Source organism: Globicephala melas, chromosome 6 (assembly GCF_963455315.2).
Source record: "Globicephala melas chromosome 6, mGloMel1.2, whole genome shotgun sequence".
NCBI classification, from domain to species: domain Eukaryota; kingdom Metazoa; phylum Chordata; class Mammalia; order Artiodactyla; family Delphinidae; genus Globicephala; species Globicephala melas.
In genome coordinates this window covers 105294417-105320912 of record NC_083319.1, presented here as the reverse complement: position 1 = coordinate 105320912, position 26496 = coordinate 105294417, and the positions used below count along the sequence as shown (strand labels likewise).

Here is a 26496-nt window from a genome sequence, read left to right as displayed (position 1 = left end):
TGCCGCTCGCCACAACTAGAGAAAGCCCGCGCATAGCACCGAAGACCCAATACAGCCAAAATAAAAACAAATAAATAAATAAATTTATTAAAAAAAAAATTCTAGTATTTGAGTTCCACTTATATGAGGTACCCAGAGTAGTCAAATTCATAGAGACATAAAGTAGAAAAATGGTTGCCAAAGGCTCGGAGGCAGGGAGGAATGGGGAGTTACTGATTAATGGGTGCAGAATTTCAGTTGAGAAAGATGAAACTTCTCTCTCCTTACTTCAAAGATACCATGACAGAGGTTTTTTGTTTTTGTGTGGTACGCGGGCCTCTCACTGCAGTGGCCTCTCCCGTTGCGGAGCACAGGCTCCGGACGCGCAGGCTCAGCGGCCCTGGCTCACGGGCCTAGCCGCTCCGCGGCATGTGGGATCTTCCCGGACTGGGGCACGAACCCATGTCCCCTGCATCGGCAGGCGGACTCTCAACCACTGCGCCACCAGGGAAGCCCAACAGAGGGTTTTTACAGGAGGATATACCAGCCCTTTCAAAGAACAGACAGACCCTATTTATTGTAAAAACTGTTTCAATGAATAGAAGAAAAAAACCTCATTTTATGAAGCTATTATAACCTTGACACCAAAAAGGAAAAGGACAGGGCAAGAAAAGCAAAATGACCACAATCTATATCACTCATGAGTATAGATGGAAAAATCTTAAATAAAACATAAGAATTGGAAAACAAACAAGATATGAATTTGTCCTTATTTGCAGACAAGAGGATTTCTACAAAGAATATCTAAGAGAACCGATATGCAGTTAGAACTAACGGAAGAGTGTAGCAGGGACGCTCAATATAAGGTCAATATGCAAAAATCAGTGGCATTCTTGTACACCAGCAATAACCAAATGAGAAGTGTAATACAGAAAAGACCTCATTCACAACTGCAACAAAAACTGTATGGTACCTATGAACAAATGAATGAATACATACATAAAGAAAGAAACTAAAAGATACTAAAACTCAGTATTACAAAGATAGCAATTTCTCCCAGATTCATTTAAAACCTAAAACAATTACAATAAAAATCCAAAGTGTTTTTCATGGATAAATTATTCTAAAATTCATATAGAAAAGTGCCAAGATGGTTAAAATAATTTTGAAGAAGAATAAGGTAGAGGAAATGTGGAATTGTTACAAGGTTATACAAACAGACCAGTGCACAAAAGAGAGAGCCTAAAAATGGAACTTGTATACTATAGCCGTTGCATTACAGTTCAGATGGGCTATTTGATAAATGGTGCAAAAAGCATACTGCTTATTCATATGAAAAAATAAAATTATGTTACTCATAACATACATAAAAATAAATTTCAAGGGATTAGAGCTATGAATCAAAACATCAAATTTTAAAAACTGCTAGAAAAAATATGGCAGACCATTTTTATGACTTTGAGAGGCAGGGAAGGATTTCTTAAAACACAAAAGGCAGAGAAAACACAAAGTGAAAAGACAAGGTACAGAGCAGAATAAGATACCTGCAATGCAAACAACTGACAAAGAATTAAAACAACAATAACAACAAAAGGCAAATAACCTAACAGAGCAATGGACAACAGTAACAAACAGGCAAATCACAGAAGAGAAACCCCAAATAGCCAATAAAAATATGAAAACATACTGAACCTTATGAGGAATAAGGGAAATAAAAATCATGATAGACTTGAGACATTGTTTCAAAGTTTGGCAAAAAGCTAAAAGCCTGAGAACACCAAGATGGGGAGAAATGGGGAATTCATACTCTATACTGGGAGTGTAAATTAAAATAACCACTTGAGTTGAAGATGCATATATGTTACAATTCCACAATTACACTTTTGGGTATACAGCCCATGGAAATTCTTGGTCATGTACAAGGAAGACAGGTATTACAACAGCAAAAAAACTTGAAAACTATATGTCTGTCCATCAACAAAATAATGAGTGAACAAACAGCAGTATATTTATACATTAGATTACTGCAGTTAAAATGGACAAGTTAGTGGTACACATATCGGCATGCATATTCTCAAAAACTTAAAACAAATATAGCATTTCCTAAAGTTTGGTATTGGATGGTTTAAAAAAACATTTATATATGTATGTATGTGTGTGTGTATACATATCAATAACAGCAGCAACAATAAATGAAAAAAATGAACAATAGAGCTAACATTTGAGCACTCATTATGTAGAAGGCACTCTTCTTCTAAGTGTTTGCATGTAGACTCCTAAATACAACCCTAGTAGACAGATTCTACTACTATTTGTATCTAATATGATTACTCTTTCATTACTATTAGATTCTATTACTCATTTTACAGATGAGGAACTGAAGTAGAGAGAGATGAAGCTGATCTAAGGTTATAAAACTAGTAAATAATGAGAGTTAGATATGAAGCCAGTATTCCTAACCCAGACTTTACAGCTTAATAACTATGCTACTGTTATTATACCATTCTCTATTCTTTTTAGGATGTTGGAAATCCAACATTATTTCTATAAGTTGGAAATAAAAAATCACTTTTAACCTATGACTATAAAGAGATGCATACACACACATTTTTGTGCAACTCAAACTGGTTCTAAAGATGCTAAAAGAATTCTAGGAATGTCTTGAAAATAGCAGCAGCCCAACTATTCTAATTTACTAATTTACATGTTTGAGGTTTGGTATGTTTCAGATCATTATTTCAGAGCGAGACATTATTTGTTCAATAGCCCTAAGACAATATATATTTGGAATCCTAGAAACCTTATATTGAGAAGCGCACAATGTAATTCAACCATCTCTTTCACTCTCGTTAGGGGCAAAATTTGATTACTTAGCTTCAGGTCTGAAACCTCACATTAAGAGTTTTAATAAGTAATTCTGTCAAGAAGTGTAATACAATTTCAATTATTCATTTTTTCTGGTCTTTCAATTATGAGTTGTTTTTTTAAAAGCCAGTAGCTAATATTTATACAATAAAATTAATTTTGTATTGGACTATTTATACCACAAAATAAAAAAGGGGGAATTGGCATTCTCAGTCATCAAATATTTATGAGCATCGACTATGTGCAAATCACACACTCCTTGTCTGCAGTACCACTGTTACCATTTCTTAAAAAATGTCTTTTCGGGGCTTCCCCGGTGGCGCAGTGGTTAAGAATCTGCCTGCCAATGCAGGGGACACAGGTTCGATCCCTAGTCCGGGAAGATCCCACATGCCACAGAGCAACTAAGCCCATGCACCACAACTACTGAGCTTGTGCTGTAGAGCCTACGAGCCACAACTACTGAGCCCACGTGCCACAACTACTGAAGCCCGTGTGTCTAGAGCCCGTGCTCTCCGTGACAGGAGAAGCCATGACAATGAGAAGCCCACGCACCACAACGAAGAGTGGCCCCCGCTCGCCACAACTAGAGAAAGCCCACGCACAGCAAAGAAGACCCAACACAGCCAAAAATGAAAACAAATAAATTTATAAAAAAAATATATGTATTTAAAAAAAAAAGTCTTTTCGAACTTCCCTGGTGGTGCAGTGGTTAAGAATCTGCCCACCAACGCAGGGGACACGGGTTTGAACCCTGGTCCAGGGAGATCCCACATGCCATGAAGCAACTAAGCCCGTGCGCCACAACTACTGAGCCTGCGGGTCTAGAGCCTGCAAGCCACAAGTACTGAGCCCACGAGCCTAGAGCCCGTGCTCCGCAACAAAAGAAGCCACCGCAATGAGAAGCCTGTGCACCGCAACGAAGAGTAGCCCCCGCTTGCCACAACAGAAGGCGCGCGTGCAGCAACAAAGACCCAACACAGCCAAAAATAAATAAATGAAATAAATAAATTTATTTTTAAAAAGTCTTTGCTTCTCAATCTACACATTCACATTCTCAATGCCATCATCTACTAACCTACAGAACGTGCTTTCAAAAAATATGAAAAAGAAGTTCTTGCTTTCAAAGAGTTCACTGTCTAGTAGGGAAAAGAGACAAGTAAACGTAAGTTATCTATAATGCATAAGTACTTTAATAAAGGTATTTAAAAGGTATTAGAGAAACGTAAGGGTTGGGGGAGATGAAAGGGTGGCTGGTGCACTTTGAGAACGGGGAAGCTGGAGCATAATGAACATGAGACACCAAGTGGAGGCAATTCTTTCAAGAAAACTTGTCTTAAAAGAAAGAAGAGAGGGTAATAGCTAGGAGCATAGGTTCTAGAGAGGTTTTAAGATGAGAGAGATAAATACTTAGCATCAATCCCTCTAAACTGCTTTCCTTGTTCCACTCCTCTCCTAGAACTAAATCCAAGCGGAGTGTGAACAAGTCACTTAGTAATTCTAAGCCTCAAATGAGACAGATGTTTAAGAACTCTAAATTATAGAGGGAACCTGAATAAATGATCTCTAAAGTCCTCTCTAGATCTAAAATTCTATGATTCTATGATTATTTGATCTCTTTAAACTCAAAGGTAAAACACTTCAGTATGCCAAAAAGAAAAACCAAGACTATTTAAGAGATGAACTTATTTGTACAACTGTGTCCTATTTTTTTTTTTTTGCAAAACTGTTAAAACAATCCTTATTCTGAATGTCAGTAAAATTTCCACAGAAAGACACTGCCTTTTAATCAACAACTTCCCCTCAAACCTGCAGACTTCTAAATAATCAACAAGCAACTATTTTGGGATAACAGAAGTAAAGTGCTTAAAAGCCCACAGCTTGGACTTGTAAAAGTCATCTTTTAAAAGGAAAATGTTTATAGAAACATGTGTATGACATTCTTACTACAGTAAATTTGTTCATTATCTTCACTTTAAAATTTTAATGTACAGGTCGTTCATGAAGAGTTAAAAAAAGACAAAATAACAACAACAAAAAAACAATTAGCTAAGATTAGCTCTTTTCACTGTCACATATTCTGAAATTTAGAACAAGGTTTCCCTTACCTGATATGGACATGGAATGTGATATTCTCTGCAGCGTTCTTGTATCCATGTTGTTTCCCAGATGCCACGGTAAGCTTGCTCATAAAAGTAGCATCCAATTACAACCAAGAGTGGTACAAGATAAAGAATGCTGAAAACACCAATCCGGATCATAAACTTCACCAGTTTATCTTGGTTCTCCTTTTCTAATGGAATCTCAATTCGAACTCTGTTTAGGGATATGATGCCGGCTAAGAGAAGTGAAACCCCAACTACCACATACAGGCAGAGGGGTGCAAGAACAAAATACCTCAATGAATCAACATCGTAGAGGCCAACAAAACACACGCCACTGATATTGTCACCTTCAATTTTATTCATCGCTAAAAGGATGATAGTTAGAGTTCCAGGGATGCCCCACGCGCTGGCGTGAAATAGCAATGCCTTCTTCTCAATAGCTTCACTACCCCACTTTGGCACAGCTGCCAAGAACCACGTGATGGTAAGAATTACCCACCAAACGCTGCCAGCCATAGTAAAAAAATAGAGTACCATAAAAAGCATGGTACAGGCTTTATTATGAGATCCTTGTGTCACTGTGGAAGCCTTATATTGTGCAGGGCTAGATGCATTGCAGGCTACTCGGTCCTCAAGCAAAAACCCAATAAAGAAAATTAACGATACCATCATGTAGCAGACTGCATAAAATATAATAGGTCTTTCAGGATAACGGAATCTTGTGACATCAATCAAAAAAGTTAAAAAAGTAAATAATGTGGCAGAGAGGCAAATGATTGAAATCAATCCTATGAAATATCGAGCAAATGAAAGTTCTTCTCTCCTAAAGTACATATTTGGACAAGGAGGTGAACAATCACGCACGTGCAAAAAAGAATAGCCAAGATCAGGATCAATTTTCAACTCTCGGGGACACCAAAAACCATAGTCCCTCTGCACTGCCACTGGGGCTCCTTCAGTAGGATCTCCAGCTAAATTCAGATCCACAAGTCGAGGATACGGCTCATCACAATCTGGGAACCTAAAAATACAAGACGAGAACCATTTTTACTTATTGGGAACCTAATGATCTGGATTTCCAAATTTAGCACCTGTGGTGTATTCTTATGTCCTTGGAGCACATTACAATTAAGTGGAAGAAATAATGCAAATGGTCATATTTTGTTTGTGGGTCATAAAACTAGATTTTACACAGCTGACAAAAAAAAATGAAAAATTTATACTTAATTTTGTTTTGGCTTCAAAAAGATTACTCTTTATTAAAGTAGTCAGGCATAGCCATCAATAAATAGTGTATTTACATACTATTTATTTAGGACACACAGTTTAGAGTAAGATTTCAAAATATAAATTAAAAAAATATATATATATAATATACATTAAAAAAAAGCTCCAACAGAATAGTAGCTAAAAGTTACTTCTTTCTAAAGTTTAATTACAATATAGTCCTCAATTTACCCTAGACTCAAATAGAACTTTCTTAAAAATAAGTGTTAAAAATCTTCCCTAATTGCATGGCCCAAAGTGTTTTGAGTTAGATTAGCACTAAAAATCCTTACAAGTGGCTTAGTTGTAGATCTTTTCTTCCCATTTAAAATTCACTCTCTGCTTACCATATTGGTTAATTAAAGTCCTCCTAAGGTCTCTAATGTCAACTAGTTCTTTCCTACCACTACTAATGTCTCTCCAATCCACTGCATTCTCTATTCCAGTTATTCTCAAACACTGACGTGCATGAGAAAAACTTAAGGTCATTTTAAAATACAAATTCTTGGTCCTCACCACCTCAAATCTTATTTCAGTATGCCTGTGTTAAGGCCAAAGAAATCTGCATTTTGACAATTTTCCAGACTTGAGAAAGCGTCATAACCATAGTACAGAAAAAACAGGGCTGTGCTGCAGACATACACTATTGAGAGTACTATTCTCATGAACTTCCTGCATCTTCAATTTTCTTGCCAGCATCAGTTTCTAAGCCTTCAGACTCCCACCAACTAGATATTTAGCAGTTATATGCATCAAATAGTTTCCAAGAAACTATCACTGATATTAAGTTTGCCATATATATGTATATCCTTACACTGAAGCTGATTAATCTTTTATTTTCTAATACAAACCATTTTCTTCACAGGGCTTGGATTATAAAGCCAAATGACAGAAACTTACTGCATGCAGGCATTTACTGGAATTCTACAGTATGCCAGGGCTTTAACAGAAAAAGACCCCAAAACCCAGGATCTCTATCCTTGAGTCCAAAAGGAGGCAAAAACTTGTAAACACAACACAAAATACAGCAGTGTGATATATGAAGCAATCAAAACTTATATAAAATATAAAAATGATATAAAGAAGGATTAATTATTTCAGGGGAAGAGGTTATGAAAGACTTCATAGAGTAAGACCCTCAACACAGGATCTCTGAATCAGTATTTGCCAGTATTGGCAGTATGGCAATCAGTATTCTAGCAAGAAACGGGAACAAAGGCACGGAGGTTTGAACACGGTGTGTTTAGCATTGCTGGGGCATGAGGAGTGCATGAATTGTGACAGGAGATAAGGTTTGGAGAGGTAAGCACATTCCAGAAATATATGTGCATGTGTGTGTATGTATGTATGTATAAACATTGATATAAATATATCAATGGCTGTATCTGTATATCCAACTGCCAATTCACCATATACACACCCCTCACTCTTTAACCCTCCCAAAACCAAACTCTTGATTTCCACTCCTTAGTTTCTCCATTTCCACAAATGGTAATCCCATTCTTCTAGTCGCTCAGGCCAAAAACCTTACAGTCCTCCTTGAAACCCCTTCTCCCTCATATCCAACTCACAACCTACCAGCACTTCCTGTCATTCTACTTTGCGATGTTTCCAGAATCTGACCACTTTCCATTTCATCTACTGCGGCCACCCAGTCTGAGCCATTAGTACCTCATCCCTGGACTTGTGGAGTGGTTTCCAGTTTATCTCCAACTCCACACAAGAGCCAGAGTGATCCTTTAAAGACATGTCACTCCTGTGTTCATGATCATGTCTCTTCTGCTCAAAATTCTAATGGCTTCCCTTCTCACTCAGTCAAATCCAAATTCCGTAAGAGAGCTCTAAAGACCCACCCCCAGTCCTTTTCTGATCTTATTTCCTTCCCTTCTCCCTTACTCACTTGGCTCCAGCCTCTTTGGTGTCCTGTGAATATACCAGCATGCTTCCACTTCAGAGCCTTTGCACTTGTTGCTCTGCTTCTTCTGCCTGGACTGTTCTTCCCTAGATATCTATATAACCTGTTCTCTCATTTCATTCAGATTCCTGTCTCACTGCCTCCTTATTGAAAAGGACTTCCTCAACATCTCCATAGAAAATAGAGTCCTTCTGCTTCCCCATATTGTATCACTATCACCTAACTCTATTCTTTCTTATTAACATTCATGACCATCTGACATTATCTATTTATTTATCTCCTACTACTACCACCACAACTAGAATTTTAGCTCCGTAAGAACAGAGACTACGTTTTGTTCACTACTCACCTTCGCTATCTAGAATAGTGTCTAGCACACAGAAGACATCCAATTAATATTTGCTGAATTGATGATAAATTGAATAAATTTATCATATAGCCCTCATATAGTTGAATAAATATATTCATATAGCCCTCACCAAGTAATTAGAAAGATGACTAGAAGGAGTGTGGAAGACACTTGAGCTGGGCAAAAATGAGAGCAGAGATATCAGTTGAGCCATAACTAAAACCAGATAAGGCAGTGAGAATGAGACAGCTATGAAATTATTTAGATAAAAGCAACAGAATTTATAACTGACTGGATGTGGGAGCTTAGGTCAATGAAGGAGGACTATGCCTTCCAGGAATAAAAAAAATGAGCAAGGAGTAAAATCAATTTTCGACATGTTAAAATTGAGGTATTTGAGACAAATTCAGGTTACCAGTGGCTGCTGGATATGCAGATTTGGAACTTAGCAGAAAGATGCCAAGGCTACAGACTTAGACTTAGGATCCATCAGCATATGAATAAGAATTAAAATCAGTGAGATGGGATTATCCAGGGAAAGCATGCAGAATCAAAAAAAACAGGAACAGAACTCTAAGAAACACCAGAAAGAGGAAGAGGATGCAAGAAAATAAATTGAAAAGGACTGGTCTGAGATGTAGCAGACCACAACAGTTCATGCAAAATGGCCTAATGGATTTTCAGGAAAGGAGGACAGGCTAAGGTTGAGGGGAATACGGGTCAAATACAGAATAAAGGTGAAATATGGGTTTGAAATGAGTGACATAGATTTGGCATAAGTGCTGAGGAGAATGAACAGAAATTTTCTTGTTGACCAAATTGGAAACTGACCAAAGACAAAGAGCAAATAGAGTTGCTATGGTTTAAAATGTCTATCAATAGGAAAATGGATAAGCAAAATACAGTATATTTATACAATGGAAGACTACTCAGCAAGAAAAAGCACTACTGATGAACACAAGAACATATTAATGAGTCTTGAAAATAGAGCAAAGAAGGGCAATCTCAACCTGAGCAAAAGAAGAGTTACACAACAAGTACATATTGTATGACTCCATTTGTATGAAGTTCTAGAATAGACAAAGTAATTATTGATACTTTGGAAGGATGTTAAACAGTAGTTTCTTCCAGAGGATGGTATAGACAAGGATTGACCATCAAGGAGCATGAGGGCATGAGGTAATGGTAATGATGATGTTCTACATCTTTCTGAGGATTTGGCTTACTCAGGTGCAGGCACTTGTCAAAACTCAGATATCTTTAGATTTGTGCATTTCCTTGTAAAGTTTTAAACTGAAAGAAAAAACTGTAGACAAATGTTGAATTCTAGTTAGTGAAAGACCTGATAAAATATTTGTGAGGGCAATAACTGTTGTCTCTAATTTACTTTGAAATACAAAGTATAAGGTAGATTAATGGATCAATAGAGGGATGGACAAATGTGAAAAGCAAACATAATAAAACAATGGTAGAGATCTGGGGTAGTTAAAAAAAAAAGTTGCTATGGTTTAAATCATTAAATATGCAACATAATTAATTTGTAAGAAATTAGTTGAGCTGGAGATCTGAACAAGTACAGTGGAAGGAATGAGTTGAAACTGCTAGCAAAAGTATTACTTTATGTGATGGACCACAAAGCTTAACCTAAGTAAGAAAATAAGTAAGATCAAGAAGGGAGCTATAAGGGGCGTGGGGGAGAACCCAAAAGTCTGAGGGTGTCCATGAAGTTGAAAAACAGGTACAGTAGGAACAAGGATATGAGAGATGTGGAAGAATGAAATGTTATTATGAAAGATTGGTTTGCCAGAATTTAAGAGTTAGACAATCCCAGGCAATACTGAGGACATAAAACAGATTTAACCCTATCAAAACAAATAAACATAGATCATAATGACACTTCTATACTTGTATAAAACCTATTAAAATAAAAAGACCACTAAACAATAGGAGTTAGATACAAAAAACATAAAATAGGGTTCCTGCCCAGGTAATTCATAACTGTTGTTATAAATACCAAGAAATCTACAAACTTCTGAAAGCGGGACTATAAATATTACCAGGTTTTGGGGAGAAAGTGGATGAAGGGTTTGATGGGGTAGATAAGAGAGTGTGTTAAATAGGTGGGAAATAGAGCAGACAAATATGAGAAAGCAAAATGCCAGTGAACTGACTACAAGTAACTAATACATGTTTTATTAAGTTCTTCCATCTGTCAAATGAGAGTAACAACATGTGCCTTTCACCTGTCTCCAAGGGCTACTGTCATATGATAAACAAATTAATTTTAAACATGAAGGAGAAAAAAGTGTTCTGTGCAGCACTGCCCATAATAGCAAAAACCGAGAAGTAACTTAAATGATCATCAGTAGGAGATGGCTAAATAACTATAGGATGGTAATACAATTGGCCATTATACAGCAATTAAGAGGAATGAACCAGAGTTACAGATATAAACACAGATACATGTAAAAAAAATTTAATGTTGTTTATGGATATGTATATATGTAGTAAGAGTATAAAAACAAAGATAGGAATGATTAACAACAAATTCAACATAATGATTATCTCATCTCTGGGGAGAGAAGAAGGAAATGCAATCAAGATGGGTACTAAGAAAGGAAACTTCAACTCTATCTGTACTGTTTTATTTCTTAAAAAAAAGAAATCTGGGGACTTCCCTGGCAGTCCAGTGGTTAGGACTCGGTGCTCTCACTGACAGGGCCCTGGGTTCAATCCCTGGTTGGGGATCTAAGATCCCAAAAGTCATGTGGTGCAGCCAAAAAAAAAAAAAAAAGGAAAATCTGAAACAAACATTGCAAAATAGTAAGATTGGACAAAGCTAGGTAATAAGAGTTATATAAGTGTTCATCTTATTCTTTATCCTTGAAACTCTAAGAATACAAAAGGCACAACATTATTATACAAGAAATACAGTATTACTACTGTATATGTTATAACTAATAATAATGTTCTCTCGTACCAATCTATAACACTGTCTGGTAAATATCCTCAAACCTTTAGGAAATGCTTACAATCTATATATTGGAAGTGATTTGAAAAGTATCTGACATTTTCTGGGTCTGGGTATATTAATACATGACAAAAACGGAACTGACAGGACTACTGTAGTCATTAACACATTTAAATCATAAAGATATTTGAGTCCCATTAAAATCATTAAACATATTTAATAATGAGGTAACAAATGATTATATTCTCTATATTTTCTAATTTTTTAATAAATGGCATTACTTTTATAACCAGAAAAAATCTGTAAGGGAGAGAAATCAACAAGCAATATCTTGATTATGTTTTTCTTAATTTGATTATTTAAAAAATTTCTTCATAGAATGTTTTTCTTTTCCCATCTTTTTCATTTAGTGCTTCCAAATTCCTAAGGAAATGAACAGCTCTGAGGCCATGAAACTGCTGTTCACAATTATGACTAATATACACACTTCAAAAAAGTTCTTAAAAACTGATGAACCAGAAGACAAATAATTTTAAATATACTGCAACATAAGTAATGGTCCATGAAAATCTATGATTTTCGCACCTACTGCATTCCATATCTTCAGGCCAAGGAACACCAAACATCTCCATGAGCTTCGAACACTCACTGTAAGCCCGTTGACAGAGCCTACGGCAGGGAAGTGTGACACGTCCGTATTCCATACAAATAGGAGCGTAGAGTGCACAAAGAAATGGCCGGAAATCCCGAGAACAATCCAAATTCACCATAGGGTGGAATGGCTAGGAGAAAGTTAAAATCAAATCATTAGATAAAGAGTTGCATACAAGTTAAAGTTTTCTACATATAATACGGCAATATTCTTTTTTTTTTTAATCTGTTTTAGAAGATTTCTGAAGGCAATTAAAATTTTCTAAAGGGGAGGGAGTTTGTTTTTTTCAACGAAACCCTCTTAGCCCTATCCCTGGAGATTCTGATTTGGTTAAGTATGAGGTGTATCCCAGAATCTATACATATTTTAATTGTTACAGGTGATATTAATGAAAAGGCCTGGCTGAGAACCATTAACAACAATATGATGCATTTTACATAGAAAAATCCACAAAAGATATGTGTCAAACGCTCAGAAGTGTGATTAGTGCTTGGTGATAGGATTACAAGAGATTTAAATTTTCTTCTTTTTATGTATTTCAATTTCTATATTTTCTTCAATTGACGTGTATCAATAGGAGAGAGAGGACAAGAAGTGAAAGGAAAGGGTGGGGGAGGAAGAGAAGTAGTTATACACAGTAGTACATATTTTGAGGGTGGGAGGTAGTAAGAGATCTCACTTTGGTCTTACATTTTCTTTTTCTTTGTACATTAAAAAAATTCTTTTTAAAAAACGGGAGTTCTTTCAACTCTGAAATCACATGATGTAAACAGAGCTCACAATGTTAAGCTGATATTAAGGAAACAAAAAGAAAAAACAGTGGCCCCAAACATAAAACCATACTAAAATCATCATTATAACCATAGGAATAGATCAATTATCCCAAGAAATGTGCATCTAGGCTTTTGACTACCAAATATCTTTTCCACTTGTTTATATAACAGTTTCAGAGTCACTGCTGATTTTGAACTGATAACAGATGTTCTCACCACCAGGCCTTTCCATTAAGACTCAATCAACTTATTTCTACATCGATATAAAACATTTTCCAGAGTCCTTCTATACACAACACAGTCAGAAAACCAAGTCTCTTAAAGAAACTGGTGTCAAAGAAGTTAACTATAATGGATGTGATAACTGATATATAACAATAAACTATATGTGACTATCACTTCCAAGTATGAACAGGTAATTTGTGTTAAATCAATGTTTCCATCAAGAACAACTTCAAAATACAGGAAAGAAAGTTTTAAAAATACCTATTTAAAGCTATTAGAGAAGTAGTGAAGGAAAAGAACTAGACAGACCAAGAATCTAGAGAGCTCGGAAGCATGGAGTGGTGGCCTGATAAGTGCAGCCACTTTTCCAAGGAGGTATCTGTTGAATCTGGGTATAAGGCAAGAAGCTGAGAATCAAGCCTAGGCTGGTGCTAGAGAACCAAGAAACCAGCAGAGCTCTGGTAGTCTTGCAAGACTAGAAATAATACATGTATATGTATAACTGAATCACTTTGCTATACACCTGAAACTAACACAACATTGTTAATCAACTATGCTCCAATTAAAAAAAAAAAGACTACAGACAAAATGAGAAACAAAAGGAACAGATGGGTGAAAAGGGGAAGTACCTAGAATTGGGCCTGACAAAGAGCCAGTTTTCCCTTCAAGATATTTGAAAATTCTGAAGCTACACAGGGAAGGAGGCTAGGAAGCTAAGGAGAAAGCTCTGAAAAGCAGAGTGGAGATTTTGGAAGTTTTATCAGTATGAGGAAACATGAATTAGAGGTTCAAGTCTTGCCAGGGGAAGTGGGAAATGAACATACCACACTCTCAGCTGGAAGCCCCTGAGTGACTACACTTCAGTAGCAAGGGCAAATGACAGGGAGGCAGAGACCTATGAAAAATGAAACCCAGCCTCAACTCAGCTCAGTCCCTCACTGAATTAAGGTGATCAGCCCCCATTTATCTGCTAAGCAGAAGAAAGGGTGAGCTTTCTCTGGAGTAGTAATATAACATCATGTAGAAGCTCACCAATATTTTGTAATGTCTACTACTCAATTAAAAATACTAGGCATTCCAAGAGACAGGACCATATGACTGAAAAACAAAAGAAAAAATTACAGTGTTTTGGTAATCCCAGCTATTGGACTTAGTAGACAAGACTGTATATAAGAAATATGTTCAAGAAAATAAAAGATGAAGAATTCCAGAAAATTGGAATCTATCATAAGAGGAACCAAAGAAAAATTTTATAAGTGCAATACATAAATGCTGAAATTAAGAACTTATTAGATATGTCAGAAGATAGAACTGGAAGAATGGAAAACAAGGCAATAGGAAATATCCAAACAGAAGCACACAGATCAAAAAATACTGAAAAATACAGAAAAGAGCATAACAGACACGTAAAACACATGAAAAAAATCTAAAATATGCATAACTGAAACCTCAAAAGAGGAAAGAGGGAATGAGCAGAGGCAATATATTAAAAGATGATGGCCAAGGATTTGTCAAAACTGATTAAAGACAACAACCCACAGATTCAAAAAGTTCTGCAAATCCCCAGAAGAATAAATATAATTAAAAAAAGACACCTAAGCATATCTCATTTAAATCGCTGAAAACCAAAGAAAAACATCTTAAAAGCAGCCAGTGGGAAAAAAGACACCTTACCTTCAACAGAACAACTGTTGTTGGACTTTCGAATACTATAAAACAACAGAATGACTACTTAAAGAGCTGAGAGAAAACAACTGCTCACCATAACTCTATGGCCAGCAAAAATACCCTTTATAAGTGAAGGCAAAGTAAAGACATCTTCAGACAGACAAAAAACTGAGAAAACTAGTCACTAGCAAACCTGCACTAGAAGACAAAAGAAAAATAATCTAAGATGAAAATTCAAAAGGAATTAAAAGCAACAAAAGAGGTGAATATGTGGGAAAATATAAATATTCTCTGTATAAACAAACAATAATGGGGGCTTCCCTGGTGGCACAGTGGTTAAGAATCCGCCTGCCAATGTAGGGGACAGGGGTTCGAGCCCTGGTCCAGGAAGATCCCACATGCTGCGGAGCAACTAAGCCCATGCACCACAACTGCTGAGCCTGCGCTCTGGAGTCTGCAAGCCACAACTACTGAAGCCTGTGAGCCTAGAGATCATGCTCTGCAACAAGAGAAGCCACTGCAATGAGAAGCCCGCGCACTGCAATGAGAAGTCTGTGCACCGCAATGAAGAATGGTCCCTGCTCACTGCAACTAGAAAAAGCCCGCATGCAGCAACAAAGACCCAACGCAGCCAAAAATAAATAAATAAATAAAATAATTTTTTAAAAAACCCAATGCAGAGACAAAAATATGAAAAGTTTAAAAAATAAACAAATGAAAATAATGTCTTAAAATACATACAAAATACATGTAAATTAATATGTGTAATAATAAAATGATAAAGATGGGGGTCAGAGGAAGACTAATGGGAGAGTGATCGAAGTTATTATTTTTACTATAATACTATAAGTCAAGGGTACATATAATTTCTAGGGTAAGCAATAAAAGAATGCACAACTAACAAGGTAATAAAGAGAAATAGAACAATACAAAAGAAGTCAAGACAGCAGAGAAAAAAGAAGACAAAACAGTTTGGAAAAATTGAAATCAAGTAATAAGATAGTAGATATTAACCCAAGTACATCACTAATTGCATTATATATAAATGGCCTAAAGACTATGTAAAAGAGTAAAGTTGTTTGACTAGGTACAAATCAAATCAAAACAAAACAAAAAAACCCTATGCCGTTTACAAAGACACGTTTTTCAATATAAGGATAGAGATAGGTTAAAACTAAAAAAACGGCAAACAATAAACAATGAAAGAACCAACCAAAAACAAGACTACACTTTATGACAAGGAGTGTTCCCAGAGATAAAGAAGGTCATTTCTTAAAGACAAAATAAAAGAATCAATTCACCATGACTAAAAAGTAAATCTAAACATATATGTACCACTTAACACAGCTTTAAATTATTTTAATAAAAAACAGAAGTAAAATGGGACATACACAAATCCACAATCAGAGTGAGTTTGATACACTTCTCTCAATAAGAAGAGTGAGACAAAAATTCTATGAGAATACAGAAAATCTAAACAAGTCAATTAGAAACTTGACCTAAACAACATATTTATAATCATGGCACCCAACAATGAGTGGAACCTATTTAACATACACATGGAATCTTTACCAAAACTGGCCATACTGTAAGTCCTAAAATAAGCCACAAAAAACTTCTTAGTACTAAAACCATTCAGACTGTTCTATGACTAAAATGGAATTAAGGTAGATATCAATTACAAAAAGAACCCTAGAAAATACCCAACTGTTTGGCTGTTTGGAAATTAGACAAAAAAACTTCTAAATAACTCATAATCAACAAAGGAAATCATAATTGAAATTTAAATTGTATATAATTATATATATTACATTTTAATGTTTATATATATGTATAATCTACATTTAGAATTAAGTAGTAAAGACAATAAGTAAAATGTCAGCAAAAGCTATACTCAGAGGAAATTTATAACCTGATATGCATATGTCAGAAAATAAGAAAGCCTGAAAAACAACCAATGGTAAGCTCCATCTCAAGAAGCTGGAAAAAGAATGGCCAATCAAACCTAGAGAAAGTAGAAAAAAGGCAATAATTAGTAAAAGAGGAAAAAACCCACAAATTACCAATATCAGGAATGAAGGACAGAAAATTACTACAAATATAATGAGGATACTATAAATAATAAATTCGACATGTTAGGATGACATGAACTAATTCCTTGGAAAAAGATCACAATTTACCAAAAATCATAAAAGAAGAAATATAAAATCTAGTTTTCTATCAACATTTATGAAGAAATTTAAGCCACCATTAGAAACTATCCCCCCAAAAAAACTCCAAGCCAAGATGGTTTCACTAGAAAAAATTTATCAAACGTTTAAGGAAAAAGTTAACAGCAATCATATACAAACTCTTCCCCAAAAAAGGAAACTTTCTCAACTCACAAAACCAGCATAATTTTTATAACAAAACCCAACAGGGACTATATAAGAAAGGAAAATCACATTTCATGACCATAGATGTAAAAATCATATCCCAAATCAGTAAATTAATCCAGAACAATATAAAAAAGAATAATATATCACACCAAATAAAGTTTTGTTCCAAGGATACAATGCTGGTTAACATTTGAAAAATCAGTTAATGCAATTAATGGCATTCACAGAAAAAGGGCAGGAAATCACACAATCTATTCAACAGAGGCAATAAAAGCATTTGATGAAATCCAACACCCATTTATTATGAAAACTCTTAACAGACTAAGAAGGGAATTTCCTCAATCCTATAGAAAGCATATACATCAAACCATAGCAAACCTCATACCTTGTAGTAAATGACTGAAAGCGTCCCCTGAGATCAAAGATGAGGCAAAAGTACCTGTTATCACCTATTAAACACTGTATTGGAAGTCCTCGCTAGAGCATCAAGAAGAAATAAAAGGTAAAGGATTAGAAGGAAAGAAATACAGAGAGCAGTTCTTCTGGGTTCCCTTACCCTGCTGTTCTCCACCCAGGAGCCCCTTCCTAATAAAGTCTCTTGCTTTGTCAGGGAAAAAAAAAAAGAAAGAAAGAAGAAATAAAAGGTATATGAACTGGAAAGAAACTGTCATTATACACAGATGACATGTGCTCCAGTTACCAAATTTGTATCTCTGTTCCAAACTCACCCTTCAACACATGCTCTGTGATAATGGATGGGATTCCTTTCATCATTTCTTTACATTGAACATGATTTTAAACTGTCTCAATAGTGTTGGAGAAATACTGCAGGATGAAGGGGGCTTCTCTTGTTGGTTGGGGCTGCTGCATAGTCAGCAGTGTAAATGTGAGGAAATCTATGCCCATGTGCCTAGAATGATCCTTCATCAACCTCACAGTCCCAGCCCAGCCTAGTAAACACCTTCCTGTAGCCCTCCCAAAATAGACACTGTAGGCTCAAGGCCTCCTGCCTGCAGCAGTGCCCTGACTCTCTCTATTTACCCAATAGTTGCCTATGCCCTGAAGGGTTGCGTCCTGCTTGCCTGGTAACTGTGGACCAGCTCTGGCCCAAGCAACCCTGTGATGTTCTCTGCTACCTAGTGAGCTGTAACTATATCCTGTACAACTAAGGTCTTAGCCTTGGGGTGGGGGCCCCTTCTAAGATTGTCCCTCAGCCCTAGAGAACCCTGTAGAGCTCTCTATATATCTTATAATTATTCTTCTTTAATAGTTTATTAATTATTCATATTACACTTCCCTTGTTTAAATCACTGAGTGGTTCTGTCTCCTAATTGAACCAGACTAACAAAACATGGTTGTTACAAAGAAAATCTAAAGTAATCTATAAACCATCAAATAAATAAATTTAGAGTCACTGGATACAAAGTCAATATAGAAAAAAAAAATCAACTGTATTTCTACAGTTGATAGAAATATAACTGTAGTAAATACATTAAAAATAAACTTCAAAAAAAGCCAAAAGAAGAGGAAATTAAAAAACAATTCCATTTATAAGAGCATTAAAAAGAATAAGTACTTAGGAATAAATTTAACCAATGTGATGCAAAACAGAAAACTACAAAATACTGTTGAAAGAAATCAAAGAAGACCTAATAAACATAAAAACTTCCCATATTCATGGATTGGAAGACTTAATGTTGTTAAAATGGCAATACTCCATAAACTGATCTACAGATTCAATGTAGTCCCTTCAAAACTCCCAATGGCCTTTTTTTGCCAAAATGGAGAAGCGGATCCTGAAATTCATACGGAATGCAAGAAACTCCGAACAGTCAAAACAACCTTGAAAATAAAGAACAAAACGTTCCCACTTTAAAACTTATTACAAAGATATAGCAACCAAAACAGTATGGTACCAGCATAATGCTAGACATACAGACCAATGGAATACAACTGGGAATACAGAAATAAACCTTCACATGTGTGTCAATTAATTTTCACAAAGGTACCAAGACCACCTGGTACCTAAAGGTACCAATAGTCTCTTCAACAAATGGTGCTGAGACAACTGAGTATTCACATGCATAAGAATAAAATTGGCTGATTGCCTCACATCACATCCAAATTAACTCAAAATGGATCAAAGGCCTAAATGTAAGAGCAAAATCTATGAAACCTGTAGAAGAAAGCATAAGGGTAAATCTTCATGACCCTGGCTTTGTCAATGGTTTCTTAAACACCAAAAACACAAGCACAAAAGAAAAAATAAATTGGACTTCATCAAAAGTAAAAGCTCTTGTGTATTAAAGGACACTAGCAGAAGCAGAGTGAACAAGACAATCCACACAGTGAAAAATATTTGCAAATCATATATCTGATAAGGGTCTAGTATCCAGAATACATAAAGAATTCCTGTAACTCAAAAAAAAAAAACCCAATTTTTTAGATGGGCAAAAACACCTGAACAAACATTTCTCCAAAGGAGTCATGCAATGACCAAATAAGCACATGAAAAGATGATCAATGTCATTAGTCATTAGGAAACGCAAATCAAAACCACAATGAGATACAACATCACACCCACAACCCCATCTAAAAAACAGAAAATAACAAGTGTTGGTAAGAAATCAGAACCCCCATACATTTGCTGATGGGAATGTAAAATAAGGCAACCACTAGAGAAAACAGTTTGGTGACTCCTCAAGAAGTTAAACATAAAATTACCACATGATCCAGCAATTCCACTCCTAGGAATATATCCAAAATAATTTAAAATCATGTTCAAGCAAAAATTTGTATATGAATGTTCATATCAGAGGAGCATTATTCATAATAACCAAAAAGAGCAAAATAAACCAAAAGCAAAGGGAAGGAAATAATAAAGAATAGAAATCAATGACACTGAAAACAAAGAAGGGCAATAGGAAAAAAAAAAAAAAATCACTCAACCCAAGAGCTGGTTCTTTGAAAATATCTGTAAAATTGATAGGCTTCTAGTAACAATGATTAAAAAAAGAATGAGAGAAAGGAACACAACTTACCAATATCAAGAATGAAAGAGGTTATCACTAGAGACTGCCGACATTAAAAATACAATAAGGAATATTACAAACAACTCTATGCACATAAACTAGATGAAGTGGACCAATTCCTCAGAAGCCAGACTACCAAAACTCACCCAAGATGAAACTGATAATCTGAATAGTCTTCTAACTATTCAAGAAATTGAATCTGTATTTTAAAACCTCCTAAAAAAGATATCCAGGCCAGATGGTTTCACTGGTAAAATCTAACTAACAATTTTAAAAGAATACTAATTCTACACAATCTCTTCCAGAAAATAGCAGAGAACTAATCCCAACAAATTCTATGAAGTCAGGATTACTTAATATTAAAGCCAAAGATAATACAAAGGAAGAAAACTACAGATCAATACCCCCAGTGAACAAAATGCAAAAATCCTTAACAAAATAGTAGCAAATCAAGTCCAAAAATATATTAAAAGCATTATATACCACAACCTAGTAGGGTTTGTTCCAGAAATCCAAAGCTGGTTCCATATTCAAAAATCAATCAATGTAATCTACCAAATCAACAGGCTAATAACAAAGAAAAAAATCACATGATCATACCAAATGATGCAGAAAAAGCATTCATGATTTTCAAAAGTTTCCAGCAAAGTACATACAGAAAGTAACTGCCTCAACTTGATAAAGTACATATACAAAAACCCTACAGTTAACATCATACTTTGTGGTGAAACACTGGATTCCTACCTTTAAGATTGGAAACAAGGGAAGAATGCCTGCTCTCACCACTCTTACTCAGCATAGTACTGGAAGTCCTATCAGCACAATAAAACAAGAAAAGGAGGGGCTTCCCTGGTGGCGCAGTGGTTGAGAGTCTGCCTGCTAATGCTGGGGACATGGGTTCGAGCCCTGGTTTGGGAAGATCCCACATGCCACGGAGCAACTAGGCCCGTGAGCCACGACTACTGAGCCTGCGCGTCTGGAGCCTGTGCTCCTCAACAAGAGAGGCCGCGATAGTCAGAGGCCCGCGCACCACGATGAAGACTGGCCCCCGCATGCCACAACTAGAGAAAGCCCTCGCACAGAAACGAAGACCCAACACAGCCAAAAATAAATAAATAAATATATTAAAAAAAACAAAAACAAGAAAAGGAAATAAAAAGTGTAGAGATTGGAAAAAGAAAAATGTCCCTATTTGCAGATGACATTACTATCTACATAGAATATCTCAAGGAATCTCAAAAAACACTTTTAAATTAGTTTAAAGAAAAAAGTATTCGTCCTAGAATTAATAAGTTCAACAAGGTTGCAGAATACAAGGAAAACATACCAAAAAATTGTATTTCTATATACAATTGCATTTTTATATATAATGAGCATGTAGAAACTAAGTTAAAACAATATATTTATAATCACATTTATTTTTAAAAAAAGAAACACCTGGGTAAATGTCCAACAAGACATGTATAGGGCTTGTATGCTGAAAATTATAAAATGCTGATGAAATCAAGGAAGATACAAATAAATGGACAGATATACAGTTATACTGGTTTGCTAGGGCTGCTGCAACAAAGTCCCACAAACTGTGTGGCTTAAACAACAGAAATTCATTGTCTCACATTTCTGGAAGCTAAAAGTCTGAGATCAAGGTGTTGGCAGAGCCATGCTCCCCCTAAAGGTGCTAGGGAAGGATCTGTTCCAGGTATCTCTCCTAGCTTCTAGTAGTTCCTTGGCTTGTGGCAGCATAAATCCGATCTTCACACAGCATTCCCCCTGTGCCTCTTCACATATCTTCCCTCTATGTGTGCCTGTGTCCAAAATTACCTTTTATAAGGACACCAGTCATACTGGAGTAGAAGTACCTCAGTACTCCACTACTCCAGACGCTATTTCCAAACAAGGTCACATTCTGAGGTACTGGGGGTTAGGGCTTATTAGGGGGACTCAAGTCAATCCATAACAACACTGTTCATGGACTGGAGACTCAACATGTAAGGGTGTCAATCTTCCCCCAAATGGTCCTTAGACTTAATGAAATTTCTGTCAAAAGCCAGCATGCTTTTAGTAGCTAAAGACAAGCTTATTCTAAAATTTATATTTAAAAAACAAAAGAAGTAGAATAACTGAAACAATTTTGAAAAAGAAAGTGGGAAAAATCATGCTCTCCAATTTTAAGACTTACTATATAGCTAACAGTAATCAAGACACTGTGGTATTGGTGGTAAAATAGACACAAAGATAAAACAGGACAGAATAGAGAACACAGATATAAATCCACACAAGAATAACCAACTCATTTTTCACAAAGAAGCAAAAGCAATTCAATGGTGGAAGGATAGATAGTCTGTTCAACAAATAGTGCTAAAGCTAGTGGATATTCACAGCCAAAAAAATGAAACTTACTTTACACAAATTAACTCAAAATTGATCATGGATTTAAACGTAAGACATAAAGCTATAAAACTTAAAAGAGAGAGAATCTTCCAGACCCAGGCTGAAGAGTTCTTAGAAATGACACCAAAATCACAGTCCGTAAGAGGGAAAAGAAATTGGTAAATAGAACTTCATTAAAATTTAAGACTTCTGTTTTCCTAAAGACCTTGTTAAAAGGATGAAAAGGCAAGCTATAGACCAGGATAAACTATTTACAAACCACATATCAAACAAAGGATTTGTATCTAGAATTTATAAAGAACTCTCAAAACTCAAAAGTAAAAAACAAATCAATTGAAAAATGAACTAAAGACATGAACATTTTATCAAAGAGAATATATGAATGGCAAATGAAAAGATGTTCAATATCATTAGACATGAGGGAAATACAAATTAAAACCACATGAGATACCACATCATATTATAAAAGCTGAATAAAAAATAGTGAAAATAGTAAATGGTGGTAAGAATGCTGAGAAAGTAGATCTCTCATATACTGCTGGTGGGAATGTACAATGGTACACCTGCTATGGAAAATAGCTGAGCAGTTTCTTAAAAATCCAAACATATGCTTATCATATGATCCAGCAATCACACTGCTGGGCATTTATCCCCCCAAAAGGAAAACTTATGTCTGCACAAAAACCTGTACAGGAATGTTCATAACAGCTTTATTTGTAATAGCAAAGAGCTGGAAAAAACTCAGTATCTGTCAATGGATGATTAAACAAATTGCAGAACATCTATATAATGGAATACTACTAAGCAATTGAAAACAATGACTACTGATACATGCAACAACTTGTATGGATCTCAAGGGTATTATGCTAAATTAAAAAAAGCCAATCTCAGAAGATTATATATACTGTATGATTCTATTTATATAAATTCTTGAACTGACAAAATTATAGGGCTAGAGAACAAATTAATGGTTACTTGGAAATAGGAAAGGGGGGAGGGAGAAAGGAAGCACAAGGGAGTTCCTCGGTGGCACTAAAACAGTTCTGTATCTTAACCAAACTGATGGCTACACAAATTTATACGTGTGATAGAACTGCAAAGACAATATACACACATGTACATGTGCATTCACAGACACAAAAATGACTACATGTAAAAACTGGTGAAATATGATAAGGGCTATAGATTGTACCAATGTTAACTTCCAGGTTTTGATACTGCATAATAGTTATATAAGATAGGAAGACTGGGGGAAAACTAGGTACAGTACAAAGAATCTCTCTGCACTATTTTGATGTATGTACATACATCACACATATATGCATATGTATGCCTTAAGTGAGTCTCAAACTTGCGTGGTCCTCAGCAATGCATACAATACCAACTAATCCAATATCGTGATGTTACTATGTTAGTAAAACCTTCATTTGTGAGCCCCATCATGAATTATAAAATTGACTTGAGTGACTATTTTGTGCTGCTTGCACTGAGTCTAAAGCTATAAGTTTATGCTTCTGCCACTTGTTAGCTGTAAGTACCTTGTGCTGTATCTCAGCTAGCATTTACTGACACTTACTATAGGCTAGGCAGTGTTGTAAGTGCCTCACACATCTTTTTTAATCTTCTCAACAATCCCATAAGGTAGGTACTATCATTAGTCATCCCATTTTATAATACACGTGAAAAACAATGAGACACAGAAAGTTACGTAGCTTGCCCAAGATCACATAACTACAAAGACAGCCCCAAGAGTTAAACCTCTGCATTCTTACCCAGAGGCCTTGAGCTTAACCAATGTGTTCTATGTAATCTCTGTAAATTTCATGTTTTTCCTCTGTAAAATGGTCTTATTACATACAAATAAGAATAGGGACTTCGTTGGTGGTGCAGTGGTTAAGAATCCATCTGCCAATGCAGGGGACACGCGTTCGAGCCCTGGTCCGGGAAGATCCCACATGCCGCGGAGCAACTAAGCCCGTGTGCCACTGAGCCTGTGCTCTAGAGCCCACAAGTCACAACTATGGAGCCTCAGTGCCACAACTACTGAAGCCCGCGCGCCTAGAGCCCGTGCTCTGCAACAAAGAGAAGCCACCGCAATGAGAAGCCCATGCACCACAACGAAGAGTAGCCCCCGCTCACCGCAAGTAAAGGAAGCCCGCATGCAGCAACAAAGACCCAATGCAGCCAAAAATTTTAAAAAAATTTTTAAAAATTAAATTAAATTTAAAAATAGAGTACAGGGCTTCCCTGGTGGCGCAGTGGTTGAGAGTCTGCCTGCCGATGCAGGGGACGCGGGTTCGTGCCCCGGTCCGGGAAGATCCCACATGCCATGGAGTGGCTGGGCCCGTGAGCCATGGCCGCTGAGCCTGCGCGTCCGGAGCCTGTGCTCCGCAAGGGGAGAGGCCACAACAGTGAGAGGCCCGCATACCGCAAAAAAAAAAAAAAAGAGTACAGAACCCAGCAAAAGACATTTTAAAAGGAGATTAGGAAAGAGTTGCAAATTAATAGAGCCGCAGAAGGCCTATCTGATGGGCATGAGGAACCCTGCTGATTTCCCATTCTCAACTCCCAAGTGAGAAAGTCAATTGTCAATTGGAATGGTGTTTTTAAAAAGCAAAACAAAACATGCATGAATCTCTAAATCACTATGCTGGGTGAAAGAAACCAGACATAAGAAAGTAGATACTATATTAATTACATTTATATAAAACTCAGAAAATGAAAACTAATCCATGATGACAGAAAGCAGATCAGTGGTTGCTTGGAACAGGGAGCCAACTCAGGGAGGTGGACTACAAAGGGACACAAGGAAGCTTTTGAGGTGATGGAAATGTTTTATATCTTGATAGTGGTGATGGTTTCATGGATGTATACATCTGTCAAAACTCATCAAATTGAACACTTTAAATGGGTGCAATTTATTGTACACAAATTATACCTCAATAAAGCTGTTACATAAAAACAAAAAAAATTAATATTTTTCAAATAAGCAAACTGCCTTGATTTTAACCCTAACAATTTTTAACCTCAGCAAAATCAAAATTAAATGAGCTAGGCTGAATACTGCAAAGTTGAGAATATGTTAAGATAAGGAATACTATCAAAGCTCTATAAAGGAGAAAAAAGGAACTTTAGCTGATTAAATTTTTAAAAGATTCTTACTGAGTACTCCCCTAAGCAGTAATACTTTTATTCACTAAATTAAGACCAGGGTATACAAAGTTTACAAACTGAAAAGTAACTTTCTAAAATTAAATTTCTGCTTTCTTCAACGAAGGTACAAGACATGGAACCTTCTATTCTTTGTTCAGATTCAAATCAACCAAGCCTTTGTGCTCTCATTCTCTTTCTTCTTTGAAATTTCCATTCCTGTTACCATAGGAACCTTCTAGCTGACAAGCCCTCAAGCATAGCAACAGCCTAAGCTTAGCAAGGAGTGTGAAAAGGGGACAGAGTCAAAGGCCAAAATTTGACTCAAGAGAATCAGAATTCCAATCTTTGTCACTCTACAAAGGGTCTGATAACCATAGAAACTGTATCCTACTAGGTTTGGGAATATTATGACTAAATTCACTAAATGTGAAACCAAATGTGGAATGGCATTGAAAATTCAAAAATGGTATTCATTTTATTTCAGATCCAAATTAGAGTAAGAAATTATTAAAAAACAACTTTTTAGAATAATTTTAAATGATTAAAAATAAGACCTTTTAAAAACCTTTTTGTAATAATAAAATTCCTAATGAGAAAAGGTCTAAAACTTTAAGAATTATACTTTATATATACATATTAAAAAAATTCTAGGTCTGCAACAAAATACCTTTAATCCCACAGATCTGCTTTTCTTTTACAAATCTTACTTTTTAAATGTCTTATGACAGCATATTAAATACTTTCCAATATTCTTTCAGTGCGTTGGTTTGCAGA

General features: G+C 35.9%; 1 protein-coding gene across 1 annotated transcript in view; it reads right to left on the bottom strand.

The window, feature by feature from the left end:
• FZD3 (frizzled class receptor 3) overlaps positions 1 to 26496 on the bottom strand; it is a 102219-nt gene that overhangs the window by 59696 nt on the left and 16027 nt on the right. The window contains exons 3-4 of the mRNA XM_030879126.2: positions 12036 to 12232; positions 4953 to 5970 (exon numbers count right to left, since the gene is read on the bottom strand). Coding sequence (XP_030734986.1) covers positions 4953 to 5970; positions 12036 to 12232 — 1215 coding nt within the window. The remainder of the gene's footprint in view (positions 1 to 4952; positions 5971 to 12035; positions 12233 to 26496) is intronic.